Genomic DNA, 17011 nt, shown 5'->3' on the forward strand with positions numbered 1-17011 from the left:
TACAAATAATAAATGCTGGAGAGGGCGTAGAGAAAAGGGAACCCTCCTACACTGCTGGTAGGAATGAAAATTGGTGCAGCCACTATGGAGAACAGTATGGAAGTCCCTTAAAGAACTAAAACTAGGGCTTCCCTGGTGGCGCAGTGGTTGAGAGTCCGCCTGCCGATGCAGGGGACATGGGTTCGTGCCCCGGTCTGGGAAGATCCCACAGGCCATGGAGCAGCTGGGCCTGTGAGCCGTGGCCGCTGAGCCTGCGCGTCGGGAGACTGTGCTCCGCAATGGGAGACGCCACAACAGTGAGAGGCCCGCGTACCGAAAAAAGAGAAAAAAAAAAAAAGAACTAAAACTAGAGTTACCCTATGATCCAGCATTCCCACTCTGGGGCATATATCTGAAAAAGATGAAAACTCTTAATTTGAAAAGATACATGCACCCCAATGTTCACAGCAGCACTATTTACAATAGCGAAGACATGGAAGCAACCTAAACGTCCATCGACAGATGAATGGATAAAGAAGATGTGGTACATATATAATGGAATACATATACATATATATACTCAGCCATAAAAAAGAGTGAAATAATGCCATTTGCAGCAACATGGATGGACCTAGAGATTATCATACTGAGTGAAGTAAGTCAGATAAAGACAAATATCATATGATATCACTTATTTGTGGAATCTAGAGTAATGATACAAATGAACTTATTTACAAAACAGAAAAAGACTCACAGACATAGAAAACAAACTTATGGTTACCAAAGGGTAAGGGGTGAGAAGGATAAATTGGTAATTTGGGATTAACAGATACACACTACTATATATAAAATATGTAAACAAGGACCTACTGTATAGCACAGGGAACTATATTCAATATCTTATAATAACTTATAATGGAAAAGAACCTGAAAAAGAATATGTACATATATATAACTGAATCACTTTGCTGTACACCTGAAACACTGTAAATCAACTATATTTCAATTTAAAAAAACACTAGAGCAAGATGAACTAAATTCAAAGACTCTTTTGACACTGAGTGAATCCATGTACTTCAGGGATCCTCTTAAGCAAGCAAGGCAGTAGACAAAAGTAAAGAGGCAACTTAGTGTAGTGCTTAGGAGTGCATGATGTACAGCTGAACAGCCTGGGTTGGGCTGTAGCTTTGCCTTGTGTTAGCCATGTAATCTCAGGCAAGTTTCTTCACTTCTCTCTGTGTTCCTTAGTTTCTTCATCTGTAAAATGGAGATAATAACAGTTCCTAATGTAGAAGGATGCTGTGAGGATGAAATGAGATAACCTACTTAGAGTTCTTAGCACAGTATCTGATACATAATAATGCTTGCTATTATTATTATTAGTTCAAAAATTTCTCAGTAATAAGCTATTTGGTCTTTGTTATGTACACAATTCATAAAGGGTAAATTCACCAGCTTTGCAGAGTTCCACAGTACCTCAAATCAGATGACAAAGATAGGCAGAGAGCGCACAAGCCAAAAAGGTCTGAACCCCAAAGTTTACCTTTTAATCAGTGGAACACATTTCCCACAGGCACGATAGAAACAAGTAGTGGATATACTATTAGTAGCACAGGTGAAAGATGTGAGTAGGCTGGGCTGAGCATCTAGCTGTGATCCACACCACTGCTCTAATGGGGAGCATTCTATGGTACTTGGGAAGGAAAGAACACAGTGACCCCCGGAAGAATACATCTGCCCCTGGCGGCACTGGAGCAGCTTGAAGATTACATCTTATTCTCAAGGACTTCAGAGAACCTATTCTGCACTGTGCCAAGAACACCACAGCACTCACTGTATTAACAGTAAGAAACACGGTAACCCATAACACACACAAAGATTTTAAAATAAAAAATGTAGGGATTTGTTTTTATTTCAAAACCTGACTATGCTTTTGGCGGTATCTTTTCAAAAGCAGGACCCTCTGTAATTGGCAGTATCTCAGTACCAGCTCTCAATCTCTCCATAACAAGTAGACTGACTAGTTCGTTTTCCCTATGGGTTTATATACCTCACTTTCTTAAGCAAGTAATACTGAGCAGTGAAACCACTCAAAATTAGACCAAAAGAAAAAAAAAAAGTAAGGGAGAAGAGTTTAGAAATTTTACAAAGTCAATCAGGAAATAAAATGTCAAGAATTAACTACATTTCTTAAAGTTAGCTATACACACTTACATTCCACACACATAAAACAAGATCTTGGTCTCCCAATAACATTCTCCAGTAATAGAATCAGAGCTCCTCTGAGAAATGGTTGATCCCAGGGCTGGGGCAGAGAAAGAACAGGACATGTCTGGAACATCTTAGACCAAAAAGTAAGGAAGTGCTCTAAGAAGGATTGGGGACATGTTAAAAGGACATGGACCCAGACTGAAGGGGCTACCACCAGCCAAAATGGGGATGATTAGAGCATCAAAATAAAATAATCATAGTAAAGAATTATAATCCTTTGAATAAAGTAAGAATCCTTGAGTCCACAGTGATATAAACAAAAGATTAAATAAATGGGGCGGGGGGTGAGAATGGGTGGGTAGGGTAAAAAGCTCTTCCTTACTGTAGAAAAACAACTAATGTATCTAAAAGGAATGATGGAATAAGAAAAATCACCATTTGCCAATCATCATCATAATAACTGACTCAAGCAAGAATCATCAAAGGATGCTGAACTAGTGGATGAAAGTTTGAGAAGCAACAGGACATTCACATAGTCTCAGAATATACCCCTACAAGTTAATTTTCAATGACAATAAAAATGTACAGTGGAGAAACCTGGCAGATATCACCTTAACCAACTGATTAAAGTCACCATTGCCACTAATGGGGGCAGTCGACAGCATGTGCATCCTGGTGTAAATGCACTGAGAAGTCAGCATTGTTTCAATGATTTGAAATTGAAAACTAAGGAAACCTGAATAAACTATGGACTGTAATTAATGATGCATCAATATTGTTTCATTAATTGCAACAAATGCAGCATACTAATGTAAGATGTTAATAATAGGGGAAACTGTGGAGGGGAGAAAAAGCATAACCTAAATCTAATAATGAGAAAACACTGGAAAAACCCACCTGCGTTCTACAAAATAACTGGACTGTACTATTCAAAATTGCCAATGTGATGAAATACAATAAAAGACTCCAGGATAGGGCTTCCCTGGTGGCGCAGTGGTTGAGAGTCCGCCTGCCGATGCAGGGGACGCGGGTTCGTGCCCCTGTCCGGGAAGACCCCACATGCCGCGAAGCAGCTGGGCCCGTGAGCCACGGCCGCTGAGCCTGCGCGTCTGGAGCCTGTGCTCCGCAACGGGAGAGGCCACAACGGTGAGAGGCCTGCGTACAGCAAAAAAAAAAAAAAAAAAAAGACTCCAGGATAAAGAAATTAACTCAGATTAAAGGAATTAATTAATCTCAATAAGGTCTGTAAAGTAGATAATAGCATTGTTTCAACGTTAAGTTCCTGATTTTCATCACTGTACTATGTTTATATAAGTGAATTCCTTGTTTTTAGAAAATACACACTTAAATATTTAGAGGTAAAAGGGAATCATGTCTGCAACATACTTCTAAAAGGTTCAGAGAAAAGAATGAAGTGGGAGAGTAAGAGAGGAAGGGGGAAGGTGGAGGCGAGAGAAAAACAAATGTTAACAAAATGTTGACATTTGGGGAATATGTGAAGAGCATCCAGGAGTTTCTGCAACTTTTCTGTGTCTGAAATTATGTCAGTTTTTAAAAATTAAGTTGGATATAAAGTACTACATCTGTCAAAACTCATAGAACAGTACACAAAGATCTGTACATTATACCATAAGATAATAATAAAAGCTTATTCTAGATGTTTCATCAAATGTTGATGATTGGAACACTTCAGTAATTGAAAACAGAGATTAGAAACCCACAAAGGACCGATCAAAATGAAGACTAAATTCAAGCCTGCTGTATGTTAAGCTTGAAATGATATAGTAGCACCAGTGAGGCTGCCTGTCACTTCTGTGCCCACAATGACCAGCAGCTCTCATGATTTCCTGGCCGTACAGAGGCCTGCCACCTTCCTGTCACACTCCCCAGAAGGCCCTCTTGTGCTCAGCCGGGTAACACTACATTCTCTTACTAACCAGTCTCCAAATACATAAACCCGTATGTTACAAGCAAACACAGACCTTAATTTTTTTTTTAATTAAAAAAGGGAGAAGCCAAACATGATAGTGACAATCTCTGATGAGGGCAAACATGTTGCTAAATAAGCCTCAGGGAAACACTGCCACTGATGCCAAGGCCCAGAGCAGGAGCCAGCCTCACACCTGGCTTAGAACACAGGTTAATATCTTTCCAAGTGTTTTTTAAAGATTACTATCATTCTAATAGTCAACAATATTTTTCAAAACACTAACAAAACAAAGTGGCTGAGATGTCTCATACCTTGCTTTAGAAATACTATAAATTCCTTTACAGTTTGGTCCAAATGAACTCCATAATACACTACAGGTCTGAAATTGCGATGCTCAAATGAACGAATGAGGCGAACCGTAATGGTCACATCTTCGGAAGCCATGTGAAGAAATTCCTGTGGCAAGGGGACAATAACATCAACTCATAATTATCTACAAGCCTGTACTTCCTCCATCAGCTCTTGGGCACCCAGCCCATCTCTCCCACACTGCACAGTTAGCAACACAGTCCCCACACCCACGCCAGATTCCGGGACAACCAAAGGGTCCCAAGGTCACTCCCACCTACCCACTGCGATCCTGGACAGCTTCATCACAGTCACTGATGTTCTGACTGGTCAAAAACTGACAGGGCACAGAAGATGAACACAATTGACTCAAGAGTGTGGGTGTGCATGTATGGGGAGAAGTGGGTTGCACTAAACATGTGACCACTCTGGTTTGGTACACCAGTGATCTCCTCATTTGGCCCTGAGATGAAGTACACTTATATTAGCATCAACTATCAGGCTACATTTTGTTTTGTTTTGTTCTTTTTGTTTTGGCTGCGTTGGGTCTTCGTTGCTGCGCACCGGCTTTCTCTAGTTGCGGGGAGCAGGGGTTACTCTTCGTTGCGGTGCGCAGGCTTCTCATTGCAGTGGCTTCTCTTGTTGTGGAGCACGGGCTCTAGACACACGGGCTTCAGTAGTTGTGGCATGCGGGCTCAGTAGTTGTGGCTCACGGGCTCTAGAGCACAGGCTCAGTAGTGGCGCATGGGCTTAGTTGCTCTGCGGCATGTGGGATCTTCCTAGACTGGGGCTCGAACCTGTGTCTCCTGAATTGACAGGTGGATTCTTAACCACTGTGCCACCACGGAAGCCCCAGGCTGCATTTAAATTTCACAAATGTTGCCAGATTTCAGGAAGGATTTAATCATGTGCCACGGTATCATCCACCTTCCACACTATTATTTGAATATGTTTATTTCATTCTAAAACTATGTATTGGGTTGGCCAAAAGGTTCTTTCGGTTTTTTCTGTAAGATGACTCTAGTAGCACTTGGTTGTCTTTAACTTCATTCAAAACAATTATGTTAGATTGTATTGTGACAGCTGTCATATCAGAGTGCATTTAAAAAACAGAATTATCGGGGCTTCCCTGGTGGCACAGTGGTTGGGAATCTGCCTGCCAATGCAGGGGACACGGGTTCGAGCCCTGGTCTGGGAAGATCCCACATGCCGCGGAGCAACTAGGCCCGTGAGCCACAACTACTGAGCCTGCACGTCTGGAGCTGTGCTCCGCAACAAGAGAGGCCGCGATAGAGAAGCCCGCGCACCGCGATGAAGAGTGGCCCCCACTTGACACAACTAGAGAAAGCCCTCGCACAGAAACGAAGACCCAACACAGCAAAAATAAATAAATTGATTTAAAAAAAAATTGGTGAATTTTTGTGTAGCCACTTTAACATTGAAGATGGAAGAAAGAAAGCAACATTTTCAGCATATTATGCTTTATTATTTCAAGAAAGGTAAAAACGAAACCAAAATGCAAAAAACTAGATTTGTGCAGTGTATGGAGAAGGTGCTGTGACTGATTGAACGTGTCAAAAGTGGTTTGCAAAGTTTTGTGCTGGAGATTTCTCACTGGATGATGCTCCATGGTCGGGGAGACTAGCTGAAGTTGGTAGCAATCAAACCAAGACATTAATTGAGAAGAATCAACATTATACCACATGGGAGATAGCCGACATACTCAAAATATCCAAATCAAGCGTTGAAAATTATTTGCACCAGCTTGGTTATGTTCATTGCTTTGATGTTTGGGTTCCACATAAGTTAAGTAAAAAAAACCTTCTTGACCATATTCCTGCATGCGATTCTCTACTTAAACATAATGAAAACGTTCCATTTTTAACACAAATTGTGACAGGTGATGAAAAAATGGATACTGTACAATAATGTGGAACAGATCGTGAGGCAGGCAAAATGAACCACCACTGACCACACCAAAGGCAGGTCTTCATCCAAAAAAGGTGATGTTGTGTATATGGTGGGATTGGAAGGGAGTCCTCTATTTTGAGCTCCTTCTGGAAAACCAAACACTTAATTCCAACAAGTACTGCTCCCAATTAGACCAACTGAAAGCAGCACTCGACGAAAAGCGTCCAGAATTAGTCAACAGAAAACACATAATCTGCCATCAGGGTAACACAAGACCATGTGTTTCTTTGATGACTAGGCAAAAACTGTTACAGATTTAATTCTATCATCAAACCAGAAGGTATTATACTCATTTAAGGATGAGGAAAGACTCAAGAGAGATTGCACTAATTGCCCAAGGTCATATAGCTGATAAAAAATGAAGCCAGGATTCAAGCACCAATTTAATTCCAAATCCCATGCGCTCTCTAATGCACTGTTCGAAAAATCATCCCAAACTATCTCCTCCAAAAAATCTGCAAAGTTGCCAATGTTTTAAAAATAAAATTATGGTATATTTCTAACTAGTAGCAACTACTTCATGCTTTCAACTTTGCATACAACTTACAGCCATAATATGCAAGTACTAAAAAAAATACCTGTAATGAGGGGAAAGCAGGGAGCAGGGGGTGGGGGGGGGGGTGGTGGTGGTGGTGGTGGGATGAACTGGGAGATTGGGATTGACATATATACACTAATATGTATAAAATAGATAACTAATAAGAACTTACTATATTAAAAATAAAATTCCAAAAGAAAAAAACCCTGTAATACTAATAACATAAGATGTCCAACCTCACCAGTAATCAGTGAAATTCAAAATAGCAATGAGATATATTACTCATCAAACTGACAAACGAAAAAGTCTGACAATACCTAGTGTTGGCAAGGGTGCAGAACCAGTTAAGGCTGGCATCCAAACAGGTTCTACTTTTGGAGACAATTTGGCAATATTTAGTAAGGCGGAAGATTCACATACCTTTCAATCCAGCAATTTCATTCGTAGGTAGGTGTCCTGGGGACTCTCTCACACACGGCCCAAGAAGAACTGTAAAAGAACATTAATAGTAACATCATTTGTTAATCGCAAAAACTGGAAACGGCTAAATGTTCATCAGCAGGAGGATAGATAATTGTGACATTTTCATACAATGAAATTAGTTCAAGCAGTGAAAATGAATGAACCTGAACTATGCACATTAACACAGATGAAATCTCAGAAAGAGTAAGGTGAATGGAAAAAAATCAAGCCGCAAAAGCATCAGAATACACTACCATTTACATAAAGTTCAAAAGCATAGCCTTTATTATGTTTAAAAGGAGATGATTAATTGTTCTTTCTGAGGCAGAGAAAGGATTATGCAATTAGGGAGAAGTAAAACCGGTGTTTCAATTATGCTGGTTGCATTTTATATCTTAAGTAGGATGTTAGGTATAGGGATAGTATAAATGACTATTCTTTAAGCCTTTTAGTGTGTCCGAAATACTTCATAATATACACAAATAAGCCACACTAATGTGGCCTAGAAAGTCTCTCTGAATCATAGAATGCTTACACAAATATTTTACTAAGTTTGAGAGAATATACAGCATATTATGCATGAAAAGCAAAGGTTCAGCTGTTTTAATGCATAAAATAATTTGCAATTATAATTGGTATACTGTGTATAATTCAACAAGTGGTTTTTAAGGAACTAAAAATAATATTTTCCCTCTAAATTAAATCTTTTGATAATTCCATTATTAGCTACTACACTATTTGTTGTTGTTTTATCTAATTCCTTTAGTTTTGACTATTGTGCAGCAATTCCAGATTTCATATAATTTCACCCTATAACACTTCAGTATGTGTCTCTAACACTGAACGCTTAAAAAAACTAAAATGTCATTATCATACCTAACAAAACTAATAGCAAATACTCAGTTTCATCTAATACTTAGTCCCTGTTTGATTTTCTCTGTCTCCAAAATGTCTTTTTACAGTTAGCGTGTTTGATTTAGAATCCAAAGTCTACATACTTTATTTCACTTATATATACAAAAGTTTTTAAATTAGGAACATACAGTACAAGCTCTTTATAAGTTGCCTTTTAAATTAACTTCTTATGCACATTTTCCCATGCATTAAATATTTTTCTTCAATGATTTTAAGGTTTGTACAACATTCCATACTTCTTACCTCCAACATCTTATTATTGGACATTTAGCTTATTTTCAAATATACACACATGAGAAATGACTCATGAGAAGTAGAAAACCTGGGCTCAAGATGAATAAGCGTATTTGTTAGATTTTTTGATACTGCCAAATTGCTCTGCAGAGAGGCACATCAGTTTTCCCATGAACAGTGTATTCCTTGCAAATACTAGGTATTATAATAGAAAAATTATTATTACTTTTATCCACATCAATAGGTACAATTATCCTTTTATTTATTTGCATTCTTTAGTGTGGTTAAACATGACCGAAAAACAAACAAAACAAAAATCTCTTACAAACCAACAATGAAAATGTAAAACATGTCAGAAAAGTGGACAAAGATATGAACATAAAAATTTCCCAAAAAATACATTATTTTTTATGAAATCTGGTTTTACAGTGCTTCCCAAAAATTCTGACCCTAAAATCTACCAAATAATGGCGGTTCAGCAAGACATTTACAATTTAAAATATACTGAGGTACTTAATAAAGAATCTCTCTCAAGAAAGGGATATTATCAAAGATTCCATATTTTAGAAGCAGTGTTAACAGGGTTTGTGAAAATTATGACCAACTTCTTCCTCCCCTCACCAAGTCCCCAGAACAACAAAGAAGTCCTCCAAAGCACACCACACACATACATCCAAACATGCTGGGAAGCCTATAATGCAGTCCAAGTTCCCAAAGAGCTTAGAGCTGGACGGAGCTAACTTAATTATTGAGTCTACCTCTTAGCCCCAACACATAGTTGGATCTCACACAGCTGGATCTCAATAAATAGTAGCTTCTTTTATCAACAGTCTACTTGGGATTAAATAGGTTTGGGCATAAAGACAGCTCATGTAGGCAGCAGATAAAGATACAAGATTCCCAGGTACAATGAAATAAATGATACAAATGGTCTAACCAAGGAGGCTGGGCAAGCTAGCACATGCATGCCTTATGAAACGTTTCTAATTGTAGGTTTGTTTTTTTCACTTAATAAAAAGCTGCCCATATATTGTACTTAAATAGCTGAAGTTTTCAATTTAAAACTCCAAATTTGCATTAATATCTAATTTTGGTCAACAACATATGGTCATCTTCATCAGAAATTTGTTGTAATTTATACTCAGTAACTAAACCATATTAGCTACTATCAGAATGAAGCCATTATTTAATTTGCCTCAAGGACTGTTGGAAACACAGCTTGTTAGTTTAGGGAGCCAGACATACTGTAGAGACAGCTTGGAAAGCCAGTATTACAAACTATAAATGTGACATTTTCCCAGAAGGCTTGACCTACTTTAAAAAAATGAATCTGATCAAGTTTAAAACGCATTCCTCAAATGAAGGGACAGAGAAACCAAAAGCAATAATTTAGGGGTAAATTAACAAAAAATATTCAAGGACATGAAAAAAGATCTGAATAAATGAAATGACAGACCATGTTCTTAACGATGAAAGCTCAAAGTTGTAAAGAAATCAATTCTCCCTAAATTAAAATATAAATTAAATAAAATCCCAATCAAAATATAAAATGGTGGTCTGGATTTATCACAAATACTTCTAATCTGGATGAAAATGCTTGTGAACTTAGCAAAGTCATAAAAGAAAAAAAGAGATCAGCAGCACCAATTATTAAAACACACTACAAAGTAACAACAGTCAGATATATAATAGTAATACATGAACAAGCTAGTATGATGTTCATATATTTACAAAATGCAATAACAGAAATGTTAAAGGACAATCAATCTAAGGTAATTTAAGCTGTGACACTGAAGACTGACAAATCAATAGAACACAATAGAAAACTCAGAAATAGACTCAAGATTCAATAATTTAGCATAAAAATGGCATTTCAGGGCTTCCCTGGTGGCGCAGTGGTTGAGAGTCCGCCTGCCGATGCAGGGGACACGGGTTCGTGCCCCGGTCCGGGAAGATCCCACGTGCCGCGGAGCGGCTGGGCCCGTGAGCCATGGCCGCTGAGCCTGCGCGTCCAGAGCCTGTGCTCCGCATCGGGAGAGGCCACAACAGTGAGAGGGCCTCGTACCGCAAAAAAAAAAAAAAAAAAAATGGCATTTCACATTTGTGGGGAAAAGATAGTTTATTTAATCAATGGCATTGGGAAAACTGGTCAGACATTTTTAATTTTTTTTAATACATCTTTCCTGGAGTATAATTGCTTTACTGGAGTATAAGTGCTAGTTTCTGTTGTACAACAAAGTGAATCAGCCATATGCATACATATATCCCCACATCCCCTCCCTCTTGAGCCTCCCTCCCAACCTCCCTATCCCACCCCTCTAGGTCATCACAAAGCATCAAGCTGATCTCCCTGTGCTATGCGGCTGCTTCCCACTAGCTATCTTACATTTGGTAGTGTATATATGTCATTGCTACTCTCACTTCACCCCAGCTTTCCTCCCCACCCCTGTGTCCTCAAGTTCATGTCCTCTATGTCTGCGTCTTTATTCCTGCCCTGCCCCTAGGTTCATCAGTACCTTTTTTTTAGAGTCCATATATGTGTGGTAGCATATGGTGTTTTTCTCTTTCTGACTTACTTCACTCTACATTAGACAGACTCTAGGTCCATCCACCTCACTACAAATAACTCAATTTCGTTTCTTTTTATGGCTGAGTAATATTCCATTGTACATATGTGTCACATCTCTATCCACTCACCTGTCAATGGACACTTAGGTTGCTTCCATGGGTACTGTAAATAGTGCTGCAATGAACATTGTGGTACGTGTCTCTTTCTGAATTATGGTTTTCTCAGAGGATATGCCCAGTAGTGGGATTGCTGGGTCATATGGTAGTTTTATTTTTAGTTTTTTAAGGACCCTCCATACTGTTCTCCATAGCGGCTGTTATCAATTTACATTCCCATCAACAGTGGAGGAGGGTTCCCTTTTCACCACACCCTCTCCAGCATTTATTGTTTCTAGATCTTTTGATAATGGCCACTCTGACCGGTGTGAGGTGATACCTCATTGTATTTTTGATTTGCATTTCTCTAATAATTAGTGATGTTCAGCATCTTTTCATGTGCCTCTTGACCATCTGTATGTCTTCTTTGGTGAAATGTCTGTTTAGGTCTTCTGCCCATTTTTCAACTGGGTTGTTTGTTTTTTGGATAATGAGCTCCATTAGTTGTTTGTATATTTTGGAGATTAATCCTTTTGTCCGTTGTTTCATTTGCAAATATTTTCTCCCATGCTGAGGGTTGTCGTTTCATCTTGTTTATGGTTTCCTTTGCTGCGCAAAAGCTTTTAAGTTTTATTAGGTCCCATTTGTTTATTTTTGTTTTTATTTTCATTACTCCAGGAGGTGAGTCAAAAAAGATCTTGCTCTGGTTTATGTCTAAGCATGATTTTCCTACGTTTTCCTCTAAGAGTTTTATAGTGTCCGGTCTTACAGTTAGGTCTTTAATCTATTTGGAGTTTATTTTCGTATACAGTTTAGGTAGTGTTTTAATTTCATTCTTTTACATGTAGCTGTCCAATTTTCCCAGCACCACTTATTGCAGAGGCTGTCTTTTCTCCATTGTATGTTCTTGCCTCCTTTGTTGGAAATTAGGTGACTATATGTGCACGGGTTTATCTCTGGGCTTTCTATCCTGTACCACTGACCTATATTTCTGTTTCTGCACCAGCACCATACTGTCTTGACTACTGTAGTTTGTAGTATAGTTTGAAGTTGGGGAGCCTGATTCCTCCAGCTCCATTTTTCTTTCTCAAGATTGCTTTGGCTATTTGGGGTCTTTTCTGTTTCCATACGAATTGTTAAATGTTTTGTTCTAATTCTGTGAAGAATGTCATTGGTAGTTTGACGGGGATTGCACTGAATCTGTAGATTGTGTTGGGTAGTATAGTCATTTTCACAATATTGATTCTTCCAATCCAAGAACATGGTATATTTGTCCATCTGTTTATGTCTTCTTTGATTTCTTTCATCAGTGTTTTATAGTTTTCTGAGTACAAGTCTTTCACCTCCTTAGGTAGGTTTATTCCTAGGTGTTTTATTCTTTTTGTTGCATTGGTAAATGGGATTTTTTCCTTAATTTCTCTGATTTTTCATTGTTAGTGTATAGGAATGCCAGAGATTTCTATGCATTAATTTTGTACCCTGCAACATTACCAAATTCATTGATTAGTTCTAGTAGTTTTCTGGTGGCATCTTTAGGATTTTCTACATATAGTATCATGTCATCTGCAAACAGTGACAGTTTTACTTTTTCTTTTCCAATCTGTATTAAACTGGTCAGACATTTGGAAACAGGTAATGCTGGATTCTTACTTCATACCTTATACAAAATAAACCATATGTGGAACAAATATTTAAACTAAACTGTAAAAGCACAGGAAGGCATCAAAAAATGGGTATAAAATTTTATAATCTTAAGGAAAGACCTTTCTAAACAAATAAAAATCAGCAACCATCAAAGATAAGGATGACAGATAAAACAACAAAAAAATGTTTAAAAATCAGTACCTTAATAGAAACATGGGTAAAGGTAATTAATAGGCAATTGGCTGAATTGTTAAGAAGTCAATAACATGAAAAGATGATCAACTTTTCTAGTAACTAAAGAACTGAAAATAGAAATACTAAGATATCAAGTTGCCATCAGATTGGTAAAATATTTTTAAATTAAAAACTGGCCACACCGGTGTTGGCAAGAGTATAGAAAAATAAATATTTTATATACTCTTGCTAAGAACATAAAATGATACAGCCTTTCTGGAGAGAAGTGGGGTAATCTATATCAAAATTTTAAATTTGCCTACCCTTTGACGTGGCAATTTCTCTTCTACTAATTTACCTGGAAGATAATCACATCAAATATTTTAAAAATCCATGTGTTTATAATGATATGGTTTAAAAAGCCAATTAGTCACTCTGGAAGCTAAAAGGGCATTTATTTGTTTTTCTGAAAACTGGCTTACCAAGGTGGGGAGGTGGGCATTGAAAATAAGAAAAATAATCAAATTCTTATACAGACTGTATTTCAAGGTTACCAAATGGCTGATGAAAAAGTTCTTCTTTATAGAAGAATTACAGCTAAAAAGCACTGAAGGAATGATAGAATTTAAAAATCATGATTTACAAATTTATCAAAATGGCTAAAATAAAACAGTGATAATATCAAATGCTGGTGAGGGTGCAGAGAAACTAGATCTTTCATTCATTGCTGATGGGAATGTAAAACCGTATAGCCACTCTGGAAAAGAATGGCAGTTTCTTACACAACTAAACATGTGCTTATCATAGACCTAGCAAATACACTCTTGAGTATTTATGCCAGAGAAATGAAAGCTTACGTTCACACAAAAACCTATACACGAATGCTCATAGCATATTCACGTGTAATACCCCAAAACTGGAAACCCAAATGTCCTTCAACATGTGAATGGTTAAACCAACTGTGGTATATTCATATCATGAAACACTGAGTAATAAAAAGGAATAAACTGTTATACACATAACAATTTTGATGGATCTTAAGGGAATTTAAACTGAAAAAAACCCACCAATCTCAGAACATTACATACTGCGTAGTTCCATTTATATGTCACTCTTGTAATGACAAAATTATAGAAATGGAGAACAGTGTTCCGCAGGTCAGCGGGGAGGGGAGGAGGTGGCTATGGCTATAAAAGGGTAACATGAGAGATCCTTGTGATGGAACGGATTCTTGACCATGGTGTTATCCACATTTATCTACATATGTGATAAAACTGCATAAAACTAAATGCACATGCACGTGCATACATGCATACATAAGAAGATGTAAAACCAGTGAAATCTAAATCTGGTCCATGGATTGTATCAACATCAATTCCCTGGATGTGATACCAGACTACACTGAAGCAGGATGTTACCTTTGGGGAAAACTGGATGAAGGGCATACGGGATCACTCTGTATTACTTCTTACAACTGCATGTGAATCCACAATTACCTCAAAAGTTGCTAAAAGCCATCACTTTGAAAACCCTAATGATATAATGAATGTAGGCAATGATCATAAAAGGGTGTCAAAACCATTAGGTAAAAGATGGATGGGAAACTTTAGAATGTATACTGCAGGGGCTGACAACACTTGGAACTTAGTAATCAAACTTAACAAATGAATCAAGCCTCCGGATCTAAATCCTGGTTTATGGGCTATGATGGTGTCTGGAAGAACAAGTTAAATAACACCATAAGGAGGTCATTAGCCAAGTTCAGACTGTGGAAAATTCTACTGAATAAATGACTTGTTTTCTTCAACAAATAATTAGCATGAGAGATATAGAAGGAAAGGAAGGTTATAAACCAAGAGACTTAAAAGAGCTGTATCAACCAATGTTTAGACCTTGCACGGATCCTTATTTGCATAATATTAGATGATATTAGGAATTAATATCAACTCTGTTTATTTAATATTATTATGCTTCTGAGTCTTTAACTTAAAAGACTGAGGTATATAGGTGAAATGGTATTATGACCGGTACTTGTTTTCAAATACTCTGACAGAGGAAAAACAACTATGGATGTGTAGATTATTTAAAAAGTTGTAGAACATTGGTAACTGCTGAAGCTGGGTATATGTGGGACCTTATCATACTACTCAATTTTTTATATGCTTAAAATTTTTCATAGTAAAATCATTTTAAGAGAAGATAAGTGCACAAAGATGTACTTTCAAGGAAGATATTTTTCACTGACGTGTTTCTAATAGTTTACAAAAATAAAAATCCATCTAAATGTTCATCAGTGAAGACCTAGTTAAGTAAATACGTCACACCATAAAATAAAATCCCCTTGCAGAGATTAAAGGGTGAAATGGATCCAGGGATACTAACTTTAAAAGATGGCTATGACGTATTAGTGAATATTAGCTCTTGCCTGTTACTTGTTTTATATATCTTTAATATTGCTTGCTGTTTTCATAATGATTATGTGTTTTGAAATTAGGCTAATTTCCCTGTATACTTACATTTGCACTTTCCTGATGTATGTGGTATACAGCAACAAAAAGTTACTTTTAAAGCTAAAGTATTTCTACTTCCTTTAAGAAAAAAGAGCTAACTGAACAAAGCAAACAAAAGAAAACTTATCAAACACTATACAGAACAGAGAGGGTCAGAAACTTAGTTACACTACTGATACGTACTGAGGGACGTCAACTAAACCCGAAAAGTATTCAGCAGTGAGGGGCACGGGGAGCAGGTCACGTGCCCAGGATGAGTCTACACCTGTCCAAGGTGCACAAAAGGCCTTCCATACTCAGCCCCTCCCCACCCCTGTGATGGTATTCGTCACCACCACAACCCACTTTGCGCATGTCACCCCAGCAGCAACAACTGCCCATGATTTCCCCATGTACCAGGCTGTTCCAAGCCTCTTCTACACCTTTCCACCGCCAGCTTTTCCCCAAACTCCCTGTGCCCCTCGCCTCTTCACCTTACCACACAGGCAGCCCCCAAAACCCGGCCTGGGACCACCTGCTCCAGGACAGCATCACAGTCAGCTCCTCCTCTGCCCCAGCTCAGCTAAAGACCCCTCGGTCCTCTCACAGCACCTGACCATGTCATACTGCAGTCATCTGTTCATGGTTTATTTTTGTAAACCCAGCAACATGTGTGTCATGAGGCACATTAGAGCCCCCATCAATGTCTGGATAACTGCAGGGCTGAGGAACACTGGAATTCCTCCTGACACATCAGTCCTGCATTACAGACATACTACCCAGCGCCTATGAGCTTTTCCAGGGTCATGAAAATGTTTGAGACCTGAAGAAAAACCTTATTGCTCCAGAATATGAAAACCTTTAAAAATCAAAATTAACATTTAAGTAACTACCTATAACACATAACATTTCAACAGCAACTCAACCCTACTTATAATTATATGTTAGATTTAATACAGGATATAGGTCCATTTTTTACGATGTAGGGTGGAGATCTTAAAAGTAACAGTGCCTAGGGCTTAGGAAGGTCTTTAAACTTCCCTGCCTAAAAAAACCTGTTCTGGCTGGTACCTTACCCAGCTGGTTTGAGATAATGAAGAAAAACCCATAACCAAAGCAAAGCAAAACTCTTAAAAACAAGCAAAGCAAACACAAAACCCATGCAGGAATGACCTCACATGGAGCTCCCACGTCCCTGACAGGCAACCACTGCATCATCAGAGCCAAGAATAGATGTAGTCCAGCACCCTCCCCTCCTGGACCAGCCTTACAGGTCAGGTTGAAGCTGCTTTTTATGGCCCAGGATCCAGCAGCGTGAGCAGGGAAGGTGGAAATTCAGCATGGAATGGTCAGGGAAAGTCCAGACAAGCTGCAAGCCAGGTTCCCTAACAGCCTAACACCTCTCAGCTCTCAGCTGGCTCCTCTCCCCTAGCCAAAGTTCTGAGCTAAAGA

At 38.4% G+C, this 17011-nt stretch overlaps 1 protein-coding gene across 11 annotated transcripts in view; it reads right to left on the reverse strand.

The window, feature by feature from the left end:
* C7H2orf76 (chromosome 7 C2orf76 homolog) overlaps positions 1 to 17011 on the reverse strand; it is a 91780-nt gene that overhangs the window by 53368 nt on the left and 21401 nt on the right. For 10 of the 11 annotated variants that reach the window (XM_032636791.1, XM_032636796.1, XM_032636802.1 and 7 more), the window contains 2 exons: positions 7398 to 7466; positions 4432 to 4576 (listed from right to left, as the gene is read on the reverse strand). In XM_032636791.1, the coding sequence (XP_032492682.1) occupies positions 4432 to 4564 (133 nt within the window). In that variant the 5' untranslated portion in view covers positions 4565 to 4576; positions 7398 to 7466. Of the gene's footprint in view, positions 1 to 4431; positions 4577 to 7397; positions 7467 to 11285; positions 11347 to 17011 lie in introns of those variants that run through there. The other variant, XM_032636798.1, reaches the window with a different exon arrangement.

Source organism: Phocoena sinus, chromosome 7 (assembly GCF_008692025.1).
Source record: "Phocoena sinus isolate mPhoSin1 chromosome 7, mPhoSin1.pri, whole genome shotgun sequence".
Classification (NCBI taxonomy): domain Eukaryota; kingdom Metazoa; phylum Chordata; class Mammalia; order Artiodactyla; family Phocoenidae; genus Phocoena; species Phocoena sinus.